Source organism: Erpetoichthys calabaricus, chromosome 14 (assembly GCF_900747795.2).
Source record: "Erpetoichthys calabaricus chromosome 14, fErpCal1.3, whole genome shotgun sequence".
In the NCBI taxonomy this organism is placed as follows: Eukaryota; Metazoa; Chordata; class Cladistia; order Polypteriformes; family Polypteridae; genus Erpetoichthys; species Erpetoichthys calabaricus.
In genome coordinates this window covers 92060059-92078052 of record NC_041407.2, presented here as the reverse complement: position 1 = coordinate 92078052, position 17994 = coordinate 92060059, and the positions used below count along the sequence as shown (strand labels likewise).

The following is a 17994-nucleotide window of genomic DNA, read 5'->3' as shown; positions in this document are numbered from 1 at the left end:
TGAGGCCCTTGTTTTGATAGCAAAAGAAAAAACAGTCAACAGAAACATTGTGTGCTCTTATGCTCCTGGGAACCCCCACCAGTGCCCATTGTGCCCACACGTTAAGATGGCCCTGTGACTTAACATTAGAGAAACCGCCCAAACTGATTGGCCTTTTAAGAAGTTGCCATTTATACTGCCATGCTGGCCAGCAGTGTTTAGTACTCCCACCTCAGATACTGCAAGGTCAGCTCCTGCTCCCGGTTCTTGTGTGTGTGTGTAAAATTTCTCCTTGCATCCTGAAGCATCTCAGGATTTCTAACGAGATTAAATTGTCCCGACGTGTGGGAGTGGGGCTTGCAAGGCAGTGACATCCCATCCAAGGCTGGTTCTGGCCTTGTCCCCAATTTTGCCACAGTAGGCTCCAGCTTCCTACAGCCATGCAACTGGAAAGTGCAGCTTTGAAAAAAGTCACTGCGGTGCTTGGACACTACAGGATTCAGAAAGCTGCCACCCAGCCCCATCTGAGGACCTACAGTGAATGTATTCTCAATATTTCACATATTTTATATTTCTGTAAGAAAGCATAAATCCAAACTCTTGTTAATATATAAACCGGTCAGATTTGTCTGTGAACAAATGTTACAAGGCAAAGTTAAGAAAAAGTAAGGCAAAGTTAGAAAATCAGCCAAACAGCCCCCCCGATGTTTACTTGATTACGTTAACATCTTTGTAGGTCACTTTGGGTAAAAGTGCCTGCTAAGCAAATGCAAATCTCTAAGAGTACTGAAAGGTGATTTACAAATCCATTTTTTGACAACAGCCCCCTCCGCTCCTCGACACGATGAAGTGGGCACGAGAGAAGTTTAGACAAACAGAAGGTTGTGGCCATTCTTTTAATAATATATTACATTTTACTGTGTAATACAATAATAAGGATTAGATTTACAACAGTAACATTATCCAGCCAAGCAGTGCTTCTCGGTGGTGGGACCACCTCTGCTTGGTGACCGCGGCCGGCAGCTTTAGCAAATGTCCATTGGCCCTGGTGGCACCAAACCTCCTCCAAAGACTGCAGAGTTTGTTTTTTTTTTTAAGTGCCACTCAATAAAAATGCACCCCCCCCCCCCCCCCCCCCCCCCCCCCAATGTATAAAACATACAAAGGCGCCTCCCTCCAGCGGGCCTGGAAAGGAAGCCTCAATAAATACATTTACACTTAAAACAGCCTCAGCCATGTGCTTTTATAGTAATACATTTGTGTTTTTGGAGTGCCATCTCATGGAAGCCAGCGACTCCGTCTGAACCTTTTCTTTGTGCTTGGTGAACAGCCAGCCAGCTCAATACTGATTTGTTTGGCGGAGCGCTTTGACCTCCGTGGTGGTCCGTTCGTGGCATGTAGCAACAAGCAGCGGGGAGAGTTCTCTTTGTACATGGGCACAAGAGGGGGCACTGCTATTCCTGTGCCTTGGCATGTTTGTCCTATGCCACATCCACCATGGCCACCGTCATCCACCCACCCACTTGAACGGGCATTTTATTTGCAGGTTAACTATCCCGCTCACTCCTAGTGTGACTCACCCCCTTCAGGGTTTTATTTCCATGCGATTATCCCGAGTGGCTGAAAGAAAAAAAAAAAAAAAACAACTAAAATGAGCCCCCCCCCCCCCGCCCCCTTGTCACTTGAGTGCTCTGCCAGTCCCGTTTCCACCCCCCCCCCCACATCCCACCCCCAATTCATAAATCAGTCCTGAGCTGTGCCTGCCAGGGGTGCTATTTGCGGTGTTTCAGCTCCTTGTCGCTGCCCACTTTCCCCGTTGGTTCACTATGGCCGTTGGTGCTCAAGAAAGTTTTATCCAGGCTCTTGAGGGCCTCCACCAGGTAGTTCTGGAAGGCGGTGAGAGCTGCACAGATAGCGGGGGTCCCAAAGCCATGCGTTATCAAACTGAAATGCGTCAGGCAGCTCTGCACCCCCGGTTCCAGAATTGGTGATGGCCGACTGTTGCCCAGAGGTGACCGGTCTTGAGCCATCAGGTCTGCAAATTCTTTACAAATCTGCCTGTGTGGGGGGGGGGAGAAATAAAAAAACAGAAAAAAAGACCCGTAAGCATCACTCAGTTCAGACAAACTTTAGGACCCCAAGCCTCGTCTCCAACGTGCTCCTGTAGTGGGGACTCACTTGGTGGCCAGCAGCATGCTCTTGCGGGTGTGAAGATCGGACGGGTCGGCGTGCTGTCGGCTTAGGTACTCGGCGGCGGCTTTGGCAGGGAATTCCGTTTCACACACGTACCCGAAGTCTCGTGCCAGGTGCACAGCCTCGCCTAACAAGAGAGAGGGGAGATCAACGATACCTTAGGATGAACCTGGATTCCACCCCCCAATCCCGGGAAGACAGGAATTCTCCAAAAACAGCTTACCTTCCACGAGTGCCGTCAACAAAGTCACATTGGCAGCCTTGCGTCGTCCCGCCGGCAGATTTAAACCAATTTTCTCCAGCCTTTCCCGCAGACACCGGCCTCCATTTTTGGATTTTGCCCTACAGTTGACAAACAAGCACTGCTTTTTAAAAATGTTGAGACGTTAAAGCATCGCAAGACTGCTGGAGCCCGTCCCTTCTCCCGCCTCACCTGCGCAACACGCCCCCCAAGAGAGAAGCATTGAGACACTCGGGTGGGGAAAGCCGCCGCTGGACCTCCCCAACGGTCACCTTGTATTTGGAAGTGGAGCTAAGTAGGGAGAGACGGCCGGGAACCGAGCAGAACACCTCACTGGGGTTTGAAACGCCACCGATGAGGCCGTCTTTGTTGAGGGAGAGTGCTGAGATGGAGCTGCCATTCATCTTCGATGGCAAAGGAACTGAAATGAAAAAAAGATGCAAAGGCACATCAGAGAGGTCAAAAATGGGCTTCAAAGACCTGGGAACTGCACGACCAGCAGATGGCAAGCAGGTTTAAAACATTCAGAGCTTATGGGCTCAAATCCCACTACTGACACCATGAGACCACAAGCAAAATGTCTTCACCAACTGGAAACCCGTAATCGAGTGCATCTCAAATGCTCTAAGTTACCTTGGGTAAAGGCATCAGCCAAATAATAAGCAATAATAAAGACCTCGGAGAGAACACACAACAGATACAATCGGAAAAATGGCAGAAATATGTCTCTGACATCCTTCAGGTCAAAGCTTTGTCATATATACAGACCACAATCCACAAATAGAATTATTACTTGGAGTATCATCCTTAAATCCTGAACTACCGAGTATAAAATACTCTGCAATACCTGCAGATACCAGCCTGACAAAATAAAGACAAAAACGGAACAATAGCCACAAAAGGGACCATTCAGCAACACGTTGGACATGACACTCTCAGCCCCGTCTTTAGTCAATCATTGAAACTAGCAAAGGAAAAATAAAAATACGGCAGTGAGAACCCTCGGCAGGACACAAAAAACAAACGGGCCTGAAAGGATAAACATGGCTGACATTAGACAAAGGACGAAGAAGAGAAGTACAGAGGAGAGAGAAAAGGGCCTACTGAATGCTCATAAAAAACAAAAATCCGTGGACAGAAAAAAATACTGCATAGAAAATAGACTTTTACACAAAACTGGGATATGATCCCCAAAAAAAAATACTCAAAATAAATTCAAATAAATAAGATGTCTCTAACGTGCCGCAAGACTCCATCTTGGGAAAGAAAATAAAATTGTGCCTCAGAAAACAAACCTCACATTAAACAAAGTGCCAAAAAATGTAAAAGATTAAAGTAGAATGTGCCTTAAAAAACATTGTCTATTGTGAAATTGCTATCACAAAAATGTCAGAAATGTTCGTGAAAGCATAAAAACATGAGAACACAACGCAAGCTTAGAAACGAGTAATGATACATTTCATTTATATAGTGCCTTTACCATGCTCAAAGTGTTTCACAAAGATTCATGGAATGGGAGGATAAAAGCAAAGGTGACATTAATATACAAAGTGACATCAAAAATGAAACACCAAATCAATTATAAATACATGAAAGCCAAAGTCCTGAATTAGCTAGATAGACGTGAAAGGCACTATATAATAGATAGATAGATTTACTTTTATGTCAGACAGATTTTATTAATCCCAAAGGAAATATCAGAGTTAGAACAGCAGACAAAAAACAATCCCAAACATACTTATAACAGCAATTATAATTTTCTTAAGAATGCTAACAAGGTACAAACACATACACATATAACAAGAATCAAAGTGTTGCTATTTACTACAGAAGTGTAATAACGTGATTAGAACGGTTCATACTTGCATGTCACAATTGCATAGTACAGGACGTCCGTCTTTAGCACAGTATGTCGCACGCAGCATCAGTGTCTGTTAAAATGTCTACTCAGTATCATTATGCACACAGGGAACATTTGGATTGGATTAAGAAGCAAACAGAACTAATTGTATGGAAATATTTTTCGGTAGCACAGTGGCACAGTAAAAAAAAACAAAAATGCCTAAAAGGACCATAATGGCCTTACTGAAAAATGAGATCCAAAATTGAACAGAAAGAACGAAAAAAAGAGCCTTCAACATAATGCCAGAATGGTGTGAACAAAACTTAAAAAAAAAAAAAAAACCTACTTCAGAAAAAAGTTTGAAAAAGGACTAAAAATCTAAAATGTGAAAAAAAATTAGGTTATTGCCCCCTGTGCCACAAAGAGAGAGCACATCAGAATAAATTGGTGAAAACAGACCTCAGCATAATGGACTCTGTTTCAGAACTTTAGCTTCATTTAATTATTTTTCATTGATTTCACTAAAAAAAAAATCCCAAACGGACTCAAAAATGAGTGCCTTGAAGAAACAAAACATTCAGAACTGCCTCAGAAAATAACTGAAATGACAACAAAAGAAAAATACCAGGGCTAAAAAAAATTAAGTGAATTAACAAATGTTCTTTCTTTTATTTATAAGCACCAACTAAACACATTCATGTGTTTAAAATAAGAGCAAAAAATAACCGTCACTGAAAGACACGAAGTGACCAGTCTCCACATAGCTGAAGACAGCTGGCACCTCTAAAAGAAGGATGAGCCTCAAAAAACAGAAACATTCCAAATGGCTTCTCCAAGTATAATCAAATAAACTGAGCCTTCAATAAATGATGGACAGCAACATTAAAGACAAGAAAACGGAGCCAAAGGTCTATTTAAAGAAATACGAAGACAAACATGTGCCTTAGGAAAAAAATACAAATGTGTCACAGGAAATTAAAGTTATCTGCATCAAAGAATAAAACCTCAAAAATAGGGACCAATAAAACATGACTCATGAATACCGAGAAACTAACAAAATGTGCCAGTAAGAAGAGCGCTGGATGGCGCAGTGTATAGTTGGGATGCAGAGCCAATGAAGACCGGCCGCTGCCCACTCCCCTCATCTGTTCAGGCGGCCATTCCCGTCATGCTCGCTTCTGGACCCTCAGTGCTCTGACCTCAAAATACCTTTGCTTGAAAGGGTACCACTGAATTGTCGCCCAAATGCTTTTTTTCATATGTCCTTTACCAACCTCTTCCTCTTGAAGAAATCAGTCGCAGTTTTATATAGCACTTTAAGGGCATTCGCCATTGGAAGATGCTTAACAAGGCAAACAAGAACACAACTGGCAGGAAACATCCAACAGCGGGATAGCGCTTGTCGAAACAATCTGTAACTCTGCCATTTCAAGCGGGTGTATGGCGAAGCTTGTCCTCTTTTCCTATTTCACTATGCTATCAAATTGTCCCACTGTGCCACGAGCACTTGGCCTGCCATGTAAGTACCCGATTATCTTTTGTGAGGGGGCCGGCCCAACCAATCTGCCCGCTTTCATTTCGTTTACCTGGAGGACAGTGACGAGATCCGGGGGAAAACAAAAACAGCTCGGGGTGCCTCGTTACGCCAAATAAAAGCTATTTACGATGATGTGACAGAAAGCAAGACAGGGCCTGTTAGCGGCTGGGAAGGGGGCTCCAGGGGCGCGCCACGTGCACGAGCTCACACGCGCTCACACAGACGGCGTCCTGGCGGACAGCGCGCGCGATCTGGACACCTCGCATCTGCCGCGCCTCGTCCTGGGATTAGCACACAGGTGACTGACGGGGGCGCGCCTCTCATTGTTTGAAGGCACTTGAGAGCAGATCGTCGAGGTCTCCAAGGGGGAGGAAACACGGCCCGTAACTGGGTGGAGAGAACACAGTGTATGTACCAGCTCCTTTGTGGAAATACTTAACTTCCAGGCGATTGTTCAGAATGCAGTTATAAAAGATGCAACTCACATACGAGGCACCCTTGATCGCGAGTACTCTTCTAGTTGTATTGCCTTTACTCTGAACTACAACAACAGGCTTATTAATGCTGTAAATGGCGTGCTAATATTGGAATAAAACAAAGTGCGACTTTTGCGATCAATTGGTTCAATTCGGGCTCTGCTTCGGTGTTACCCTGGACCATCACATGGACAACTCACTCACTCTCTCTCTCTCTCACACACACAGGATCACAATTGACCTGTTCAGAATCACCAATAAAGCTAACACCGCTGTCTTTACGATGTGCTTGGACAAGTCGTCAGCACAAAGAGAACGTGCAGCTGTGACATCGGAACCGTACACTCTTAAAATGGCAATTATTTAATGGCAGTTTTATTGGGTAGCGTGCTGAACCATTGCTTGACAAAGAGCCGTTTCATTCTGAGAAGGAGATTTGCTTATGAAATCGAGCCTTGAAAAGGTTCTAAACATGTGGACAAAACAGAAATCTTTAATGTGTAGTCGGCAACCTAGAATAGTAACAGGTCAACAAAACCGGAGCTTAACCCGAGACTGTACTCAGGGAGAATCCGTTTAAAATCAGGAACCCAGTGTCATGTCACACACCTATTACTAGATACTCGTCGTTATTTCTTGGACCCGGATACAATACTGTGCTAAATTAATAAAGGTTCTTTCTGGAATCTTCTTGTGGATGGTTCTTTGAGAAACGGTTGGTTCCACTTTTAGCATCAACCCTGAAGAGCCACTATGGCACCTTTATTTTTAATATTGTCAGGATAATGAATCGGTGAAGTTGAGGAGTTAAACATTACGCCACAGCAGTGCCCCCGTAAATTTGCGTTCGATCATATTCTAACCCGCATATCCAGTGTAGAATCGCTGGGTGTAGGTGCTTATCCCAGCGGCAGCAACAAGCTCAAGGCAGACGCCATCCATGAACGGCTGGGTCGGTAGCCCATCACTTGGAGAAAGAGGGTGGCGTTATGTACCCACTTATTAAAACACTGGCTTTAGTCCGACTGAATGCTGTAAATCGTTTGTCGTGGCACTCTAATCAATTTACGTTTACGAAATGTTCCAAATATGCGGGCCCTTATAAAGTGTAACGAGTTTGCGGATCCAGCGACGGCCCCCAGTGAAAAAAGGAACGCAATCCATTTCACTGCGAATTCCACGCTTAAAAGCGCTTCATCTGCTTTGATGACACCACAAGTGGTCACTTTGTGCTTCGAAATTTCCCTTTACTGGTGGTAGGTGTGCGAATTATTTTTTTAATTGTTGATTTTTTTTGAGTAAGTACTCTTCGTGTCAAGAACGCCCCGCGAGGCTGAGAAAGCTTCAGTCGATCCCCTAGTTCATTTTGATTTTGTTCGGAACTTAAAGAATCAAACTAGGTATTCCATGCATTGTTTATTTAAATATGCATGGATTACGAGATTTGCTGCACGAGCTGGACAGACATGGTTTTACTAATTTGATTTTACACATTGAACTAATGTTCAAATTGATTATCTGGTCGTCATCCTCAGTAATCTACTGGAAATTAAACGGTTTTTAAGCGAGACAAAGCTGATGAATGGACCCAATTGAATGTGGTTTTAGTCAAACTTATCTCTATAATATATAATTTTTGTTCAGTTTTTACCAAGGACACGAAAATGATCACCTTGCCTTTTCATTGATAGCGGGAACACAATACTGGAAACACCGCGTAGGCTTCGGACTTCAAACCCTGAGGTTGTGTGAGGGTACAACTGCCACTGTGTGACCATGAGCAAGTCACTTCACCTTCCTGTGCTTCATTTGAAGAAAAAAAAAACTAAATGATATGTAACCATTTGTACCTTAGATGTCACAAGTAGCATTGGATGAAGGCGTCGGCTACATAAATAAAAACAATATAATCCGTTGTTTGGGAACAAATTCTGGACGGGACTTTAGAGTATACCGGGCACAGTCACATCGGGCCAGTTTGAGATTTCAGCTTTCGGGAGATGAGTCTTTGGGACGTGGGGGGAATTGACCGAGAAATTCGTTAACTCCGCGCTGGTCGAGTCGAGGGTTAAAATACACAGTCAATCATCGACTTACGCAATACACCACAGAGCTTCTAAATGTCACTTAAGTAGGCCTATTAGTCATGTCCGGTCTAAAACGCAGTATTAAATATCACAGGGTTTAAAACAGAAAATAAACTTAACGTCGGTTGAAATAAAAAGCTTCATTTTTAAGAAAATCTCAAGCCATGGTGATCCATTATGTCAAAAAACAATAGGACAGAACGTGTTCTTGCAAAGACCAAAATGGAAATTAAACAAGTGAGTGTATGCACTATAATGCTCGGTTTCAACAATTAAAGAGGACGACGCAAGTTCACCTATAGATTTATCAAACGTTAAGTGACACTAACTAATGACAATACACGCAAATGTACCAAACTGGCCTACTTAGTTCGTGTGTTCAACGGGAACGAACGCAGCTGTGAATTCCGCGCTGGTATTTACTGTCCAAAAATTGAGACGCGCCAGTTTTCTGGGTTGGAGAGAATTCGTTTGTGTGGCATTAATTGAAACATTCGGGTCTCCGACCATATTGATGGTCTGACCGTCGTTCAGACAGTGCTAGTGTATCGTGCCGTTTTATATTTACTTCGACAACGGGAGAGGGTGACAATTTTATGGTTAAAGACGAAGTCTTGCTGTTCCTCCAGTTGACAGATAGACGGATTTGCAGGATCTTTACAGATAATCACGACTAAAGAAGTCGCCTTCTGGGAATCGGTTTGCAGAAGACAACGGCGAAATCGAAGGACCAGTACCCACGCGCACACAAACACACACACGCGCGCACGATCATGGAGATTAAAGTCGTTGCGTTGTTTTTGTATGCTTATCCTTCGATATTGTCTTTCTCTGCGAAATCGAAAAACGAACTCCGTGACAATTCGCTTGAAACTATCCGTTTGGGCGACTGCAAGTTAGTTAACTAAATCCACCATAGTTATAATTGCGACATTTACAAATGATCATATATGCAAATAATAACCTCGTTTGTCAATGTCAATGAAGGCTAATTGTGTCACAGTACTAAAGTGTTCATTTTTTAATAGTATTTAATGAGCACATAATATTAAATTGACGCAAGCATCTCTTTAACCATTTTCACCTCACCCATGAATTAAATTGCAGGCGCTTAGATTTAGAGATGAAGGCATTGTGCTCGAACAGGACGAATAATCACAAAACAGTTCTGGGTTAATTTGGTTCCATATTCGTAAGTGAGATAAAATCGTTCTTTAAATAACGACATTAATTGTTATTTCAGGAATATCATGATATCGATCGCTGATCTGCAGACACTTCATTGAGGGAATGCGCCGATTAGATTCTACTATTCAGTATTCAATTAGTATCCTATAGACTCATATACTGCTGGACCGGACCAAGTGACAATGTGGGGGAATGGTTTCCGATTGTTGTTTTAAATAACGCTTCCAAATGTGAACAAGTGGATTAGTGCCACGTCATGTGGCTAAATACATAGCGCTGGCAGTAAACTTCTATAAATGAAAATACTCTGGAATCGAGTGAATATAAAAAAAAGTTTTGAGTGGGTAAATTAAATAAGAGCATTACCGACTTCATTTTAAATGAGCCAGAAAATAAGAGTGTGCTGCTGTGCATAGAAGAATGGGACCGGCCCCACCTTGGTACCCTGGCCTCATTACAGCCCCAGCCTGGTGCGGTCCACACGGGACACCAAGGCGGGCGAGGCGGGCGAGCTTTGGTATTGACAGTTTTCGGTCCCGTTTCGAATCTTTGCTGAAAATGATTCAGATCACAATGATGAAAGCGATTCAGATCCGAAGTTTTGTGACGTTTCGCATAGCAAATTCTTTACAGTTCAAAAAGTGCACGCTTGGGAAACCTAAAAGGGGTTAACAAGTAGTTCCACTTATTTATTTATTTAGCTTTTTATTTATTTAATTTCCTACACTACTGACCCGGTTGTTTTTACGAGGCAATAAATCCCACCGAAAGGAAAAGAGTATTTTCCTATAAACCCGGCATCCCCTAATTAGATTAAATTGTAAAAGCCGCATCTCACCAAGAGACCGGAGATTTCATCAATTCCGGGCCGGAAATGAGTGTGATGGCAGACCGGATATCTTCTCCTATAATAACAGCTTAAAATCCCTCTTTTTTTGGTAAACATCCATCCTCAACTTTTTTCCCCCCTTTTATTTGCAGCTCTCTCACGGACACACAGATTCGCTCGAGCTGATGAACCGCATATGTAGCTGCAGTTTATGGTGACACGGAGACAATTAGATTTCCTTTCATGCGAGCACAATTGTTCAGTATCGGCCTATTCATTGCTCGGATTAAGGAATGAAACAATTCAAAGTGTTCCCGATTTGCCAAATTTAATTTATGCGCCTAAATGGTTTGGCATTTGGTCAGTCTTGTAATATGCGAGAACGCCACGGCCGACCAACTTATATCTTTCAGTCAAAAATGCGTAATAAGAAGGAAGATAAAAAGGAGCAGGGCGGCTTACCTTTCTTAATGACAGAGTGGTCTAGCAGTCCCATCACCGGAGAATCATCGACTCCCTAAGAAGATGAACGGAAAACATCAACAAATATTAACGATTTCATCAGAATCGGGACACACTTTAAAAGTCCATTACAATGCCGATTCATCAGAATTGTCACATTTGCACTTCTAATTGCGTAACAAAAACTGGTGGTAAAAGGTGATGCAATTAAACAGCCACTTGTCAGGTGTCAGGAAGAGCGGAGCATGGCGCTCAGTTGCTGTACACTCCAAGGGCGACCTTCGCAAACTAATGCGATGCGGTTTAGAATTGAAAGTAAAATATTTTTTATAATTCCTCTTTTAAAAACAGTTGTTTAAGATCATGGCGAAATTGAACGATAATCCCAGTAATAAAAACGAACAATTTATGAAAAAAACAAATACTCTGAAACAGGCCGGTAGTCGCGACGCAATTTTCTTTTAAGGAGTAGAAAATAAAAGATACAATTAAACACAGTATTTTAAAAGTTTAAAAAATGTCCTTTGTATTCTAGGGGTTTTTGTACTTTCTAGACACAACTGAAAGCCTAAGCTGTTGAAAGATACACCTTGGTAGAAAGAAGGTAATTTCTTCGTATGCCATACATTTAGGTACAGTATTGATAAGAAATAAAAACATTCAACTATGAAATAAACTGCATTTAAATGTTTTACAGATATTAACATTAACCCTGTTAAACTGTTAAAGGATACAACTTAATGAAGGGCTTATTTTTTATTAGTATCCATTACTATATATGTCATACATTTACGTTAAGTTTTGAGATGAAATATAAAACTGCTCTCTATAGAAACTGTATATGAAAACTGTTTCTAAATTTGTCATGCATATTTAAACGCTGTTCTTGTTTTTAGGGGGAAAAATATATTTCGTTTGATAAATTCTATTTTGGTGTAAAAACACTTCAGAACTATTTATACATTATACGCTTAACGAATTTATAGCCAGTTATGAAATACACAATTTCAAAATACACAGCAGCACGTGAAACTTACACATCTTGCTACAGGTTAATTATAGTCAGCGATTATCAGAGTTATTTAATGCTGATGTACAAGAATAAAAATAAAAGTAATATTCAAAGTGTTAATTGCGCTTGCCCGGTGGATTTCTTCGAACTCTTAGGTGGGTAGTTATGAACATCCATCTTTAAACTTATGTAGTGAATGAGGGCCTGGCTGCCTGGAAGCAACAGACATGTAAGACGGTCTCTGTCTGTACAGCCGAGTAACCCCAACACACACACACACACACACACACACACACACACACACACACACACACATTCAAAACCTCACACCCTCACCAACCCACCCCTCCCCCAATCCCTTTCTGAACCCTCTAGTTACCTGAATGTCATCCAGACCATGGTGCCCTAAACCGTGCATGCCCAGCGGGCCATCTCCTAGTCCAGGACCTCCATCTCCAAGTCCATGGATGAGCCGTGGGACCCCTGGATAGTCTCTGCGAGGGTCAAGACTCAGGGCCCGATGTGACTGCGACAGAATGCTGGCCTCTTCTTGTCTGGCTCGCTGGGTGTGCCACGCGGCCTGCGGATGCTGATGGATTTGGCTGAGCGACGAGTACGGGTCAGACAGGTGCGGGTAGCCGGACTCCTGACTCTGCGAGTAGGAGAGGGGTGGCTGCGGGTACGGCGGCGGGAAGTAGGGCGGCTGGAAGTCGGAGGCCGGGGTGTGGCAGAGCGGGGGTGCCGAAGAGTAGGCTGCCTGGGTCAGAGAGAGCTGGGAGAGTCGACTTCCATCGGTGGTTCCATTTATTCCGTCTGCACGGTCCTGCAACATAAAAAGAGTATCTGGTATCTGCGTGCTGCTGCCCAGGACACCATTACCTACCTGTAGGATACCAGATGCTGCACGCATCGTGTAAAGTCACAGACGTCTAAAAATGAATAAACAGACACTACTATACGGCAGCAAACACTCTAGCTTATGCGTGTATGTGCACAGATGTCCATTTTGGTTCCCAATCCTTTTAACGGTTCATAGTCCTGGGTAGTTTGAGTCTCGAAACTGCCCCTCAGCATCAAAAAAATGTTAAAAACTATCTGCCCGAAGGCGTCCCTTTCAGCACATCGCAGCATCTCAGTTTTCTCTCGCCCTTAATTACTTAACTACAACTCCAGAGCCGACGTCTCGGCATCCTCGGAAGTGAATTTACAGTAGATTGGAAAAGGCAATTCTGAACTATTTAAACACTCGGGCAGAGTCGTGAGTATAGTAGTGCTGTGTGGAAAGGCCTCTCCACGTACTGCGGGTCCACTTATTCCGCTGAAAACAAAAGAAACGAGCATCTAAATAATAAAAAACGGACTCACCATCGCAGGGAAAGTGTGCACTAACATCTGGAGTCGGGAGCAATGCAAGAAACAACCCCGTTGGCGCAGTAAAAAGGGAAAAACGCAAGCCGGCAAACAAGCAATCCACACTTCATGAGAGGGATGATGACTGTCCCGGGGTGAGAGGTGAGGTGAGTGGCGGTCGTTCCAACTTGAAGGAGACGTCCTCAGTGCAGCGGCGTGCCAGACTCTGTGACCTGCGCTCCTCCATGCACGCCAGATATAGTACCGGGAGCGCGCATTAGGAGGGGGCCGCTCTTAAAGACAACGCGACACCGCGCGGCGCGACCTACGACCCCAACCAGGCCGGCTCGTGGGACTGCATGGAGCTGTAGTCAGTTCGCTGCTGCCTCGTTCATCGCAGGTGTCAAACGTAACAAATACATATACCTTAATACATAAATAAACTCCCATTATTATTACTCGATCTCTCTCTCGCTGTCTCTGACTGTGCTCCTGTATTGTACTCCAAATATTTACGTTTGCTCCGCTGTCATTTAATTCCTTATAGTAGGTCGTCCTAAAAAAACTTGGATGAAAAAGAGCGTGGATGAACTGACAGAAAAACAAATACCTACTTAAACTCCTCAGACACATACGTGCGAAAATAGCAGTTAAAGAGGGCCGAATGTAGATTGTCGTTGTCGCCCGTACACATCTACAAGTATGTGGTGACATTTTAATTTTTTTTAAATCATGTTATTCAACCAATATTTTGCCGATTAAACAGACCTGTAAAATGCATAATACGGGCAGCAGTAAACTCGCGAAATCGTTAAAAAAAGCAAATGGTAATAATTCATATAAAGTAAGATGCACGAATTCACACTACCACTGACAAATGGCAGTAAATTCAATTTACAGTTCAGCCATGTAGGTGTCATTGTTTAAAATAACAGCGCAGGAATAAATGAACTGCCCGAGTGAATTTGACTTCTCAGTGTTTGAAGTTATTTTTATCTCTCTTTAAAGCCTGATGTAAGTACAGAACATCACGCGAGATCTCTGCTGTTTAATGTTGTCCAAAGAAAGTCACGAGCAGGGCCTCATGACCCGGATATTTGTAATTTAGAACGTTATTTAACACAGTTCCAAGAGCAAGACGAACCTGATCCAGAAAAAAGAAGTGAATACAACCGAAAACTTGGCGAAAGGCGCTATATACAATAAAACATCTCAAATGTGTTTACGTAAAAAGCGACTGGAGTTAACACTTTATTTATATTAAACATATTGCTCAATGTGTAAGATACTACATGGAGCAACTGAGCACTAGCTGAAAGGCGCTATATATAATGAAACATCTCAAATCTGCTAGCTCTATTAGCTATTCACATAAACGCATTTTTTATTCAAATTAAAAATATTTCCCAATGTGTATAATGCCACATGGAGCGTCTGAAAGCTGACTGAATATATAATAAAACATCCCAGCAGCTGTTCATATAAAAGCATTTTTATTTATATAAAAAATGATTGCCCAGTGAGTATGATACCATATGGAGCAAAACATTTATGGAGCTTTGCCGCAGTCCCAAAGCGCTTCTGTGCAGCTTTTACAGAAAATGTTACGGTCGGATTAAAATAAATCTTTGAAGTGTAAAGCGAATGAATACATACATAAAAAATATCAAGTAAGACGTTGTGGCCATCACTTCCCAGCTCAGCTAGAAATAATCCGTGAAAATGATAGCGTTGATTCCGAAAGCATTGTTTTTGATGGCATTTGCAAGATGCCCGCGTGAAAAGCCCGGTCGCGTGTGTCAATGCGTTTAGCTAAAAGCAGCCCCATTCTAATCTGGTTTCACGCCTGCGGGACGAGTACTTGTTACCTGACGCCTGCATCACATTGCTAACCGCTGTTTTTTGAGTTCCGGGAAACCTTTTTTTCTACTAGAGATGCACAATGCGCTGTGCAAAATACATAAATTGTAGAATCCGAAGACCTCGAAACTATGACCGTCTGCCTTACGTATGAACTCGAAAGCATCATAGCGTGACGTGCATGGCGTTTTAAATGGTTTGTCCTACGCTGTATTCAAATATTATATAGCATTCCAGATATTACTCTCCAGGCTGAGAGCAATACAAGAGCAGGTCTGGTCTCACCTGGAGGCAGCAGGTCTCGGCTTTGACTTGTTCCTTAGTTTTCCAAAGCATTGTCACCGCCGAGGAAGTGAACGGACAAAGGGGGAAAACACAGTTAACTTCTTTCTCTGGCAACAGCCAGTGTCTCTGCCTGGAGTCAACGCGGCTCAGTTTGGGAGTTTTATAAACAGTTTGGGAGGCGCATTTGGCCCCGCAGTGAATGGGTGCGATGACGTCACAAACACGCGCGCGCACACACACGCACTCAACGCACACGCAGTTCTATGCCGGAATCGAGAAAAAAAAAGTTCGATTTCATTCTATCTGAATTTCCTTTAACGGGCATGTCGTCGGAATACAATTTGTATCAATCTGACCCCGTGTATGAACTGTGGTAAAGCGCGAATTCGGCTTCGTTCTCGACTTTGAGCTTTAAGTGGACGTGGATGCGAATGCGAGTATCATTAATTTCTGCTTTCCTGGGCCTCCAGACAATTTCGTCAGGCTCTTTTCATTCGTCTCTAATTCCCATCCCGCTCCACACTTTCAGTGTTCAGTTTTAATTAATGAAGCTCATTAAAGACTTTTTTTTCATTTTCTTTTATTATTACTTCGCCATTGAATTTGCGTATGGTGTAGAAGATCTACTTCATGTTCTTATTACAGATCTACCAACCGCAGTGCGTCAGTCCTTATTAATTGTTAAATGGGCTGGACAAACAAGTAATATTATTATATAAATTATCCGGGTTGATTAAGAAAGAAAGAAAGAAAGAAAGAAAGAAAGAAAGAAAGAAAGAAAGAAAGAAAGAAAGAAAGAAATACATCGCTCTTCTCGAATTATGTTTAGCAACGCCTCCTGGTGGAAACGAAGTATTGGGGTATACTATATGATAACCAGATGTAAATCGTCCATGAACACTCGGATAGGCACAAAACAGATCGATCGATCAGAAAGGCACTGTGCACAGAACATTATTTTTCCTCATGGGTAAATCTGGCTTTTTACAGAAGAATAATAATAAACAAATAAATGATATTATGACAAACAACGAACCACTTAAAAGCAAGAAAGAAAAATTCTGACTTGTCAGGTTGAGTCGCAGTCGTTCTTTGGGTGTATTGCTGTTTACGGGAGCCTCAGTAACGTTTCTTGACACGTTTTGCTAAGTGAATATAATATTATTACTCAGTTGACACTTTTATCCAAGGTGACTTGAAGCAGTTGACATTACGTTCCTTTTGTTTTTCCAGACAAAAGAGCACAGACATGCACATGAAGTGACTTGCTCAAGGTCACACAGTATTATTAGCGGGTTTGAACACAACGAGTCTAATGTCCCAAGCCTTAACTAGTACGCCTTCAAGTGTAGCTAGATAGATCTGAAAGGCAGTATAAGATAGATAGATATGAAAGGTACTATTCAATATATGATAGATAGTTTAATAAATAACGCTGCCTCCCAAAGTTCCCACTTAGTATATTCGATGTAACAAATACTAACCTACTGTATTTGACTGCGCTATTTTCTACAGAATGAAATCGCGATTTAAAAGAATTAAAATTAGAACAAAATAAAAATAAAATACGTCAGCGATTTTGCTCTGGGTCATGTTTTAAGACCTTACTAATGAGACGCGTGTTCCTCATGTTCCCCTTTGCTAGTGGTCGTGGTGGGGGCTGGATGGGTATCAAACCCGGCGGGCTGCCTTGCAGTGTCTGCTTGTCAGCCTGTGCCGTTTGGGATTCTCCGGTATATGATACATAATGAATATTTAACGCGAACTTCTCCTGAAGAGCGTAGCAGTCAAGGGATTTGCTGTACTTAACGTTATCTGGGTATAGCTTAAAATGAATTTTCATTATATAATTGGAGGGTCGTTCTATTGGTAAAGCTCTAATTAGATCTTAACAGTCTCTAGCAGATTGTTAAGTGCGACGTTCTGTTATTTCGGGCTGCAGAAAGTGACAGACAGACAGATAGATAGATAGATAGATAGATAGATAGATAGATAGATAGATAGATAGATAGATAGATAGATAGATAGATAGATAGATATTATTTATCCTAAGGGGGAAACGGTGGTGTTACAGCAGTGTGATATATGCTCATGTACATCATCCCCCTATGATAAAAAAACATAAAATGCTGGAGTAAAGCATGTGCGCCTATGACGCTAGTATCATATGGGTCATAAGATACTATCGGCGCCTTGCGAGCACCCAACCCCCAAAAGCCTTGGGGCACCGTGGTCAAAAGCAATATTAGCATAACATGGATTTGGGGGTTGGGCTGGTGTGTCAAATTGTGTTCTGTAGAAGAGAATGTAAGAGGGCAATGGATTATTAAATTATATTCTTGCGGCGATAGATAGATAGATAGATAGATAGATAGATAGATAGATAGATAGATAGATAGATAGATAGATAGATAGATAGATAGATAGATAGATAACTGTTATATATGATAACATTGAAATTTTTGTCAGGATTGGGAAAATTTTCCGACAGTTTATAACTGAATTACTTTTATCTCCCTTATGATTTTGTTCAAATGTACATTCTCAAGAAAGCAATTTATTCAGCGTGCAAGTAACATTAAATTTGTGTATTTTCCTCTTTTATTTCACGTTTTAATTGAGATACAGTGTACGCGACCTGTCACGTGTTTA

General features: G+C 42.3%; 1 protein-coding gene across 2 annotated transcripts; it reads right to left on the bottom strand.

Annotated features, from left to right (window-relative positions):
• Nucleotides 1-858: 858 nt before the first annotated feature.
• tfap2e (transcription factor AP-2 epsilon) lies at nt 859-15487 on the bottom strand. 2 transcript variants are annotated; one of them, XM_028819619.2, is made up of 7 exons: nt 15343-15487; nt 12227-12670; nt 10836-10890; nt 2606-2834; nt 2396-2514; nt 2158-2299; nt 859-2037 (listed from the first exon to the last, which is right to left on the bottom strand). In XM_028819619.2, the coding sequence occupies exons 1-7, from the start codon at nt 15391-15393 to the stop codon at nt 1752-1754; spliced, it is 1326 nt and encodes a 441-aa protein (XP_028675452.2). In that variant the 5' UTR covers nt 15394-15487; the 3' UTR covers nt 859-1751. The 2 variants fall into 2 exon arrangements, with proteins under 2 accessions (XP_028675452.2, XP_028675453.2); XM_028819620.2 differs by lacking the exon at nt 15343-15487 and adding an exon at nt 13213-13544.
• Between the last annotated feature and the right edge of the window lie 2507 nt (nt 15488-17994).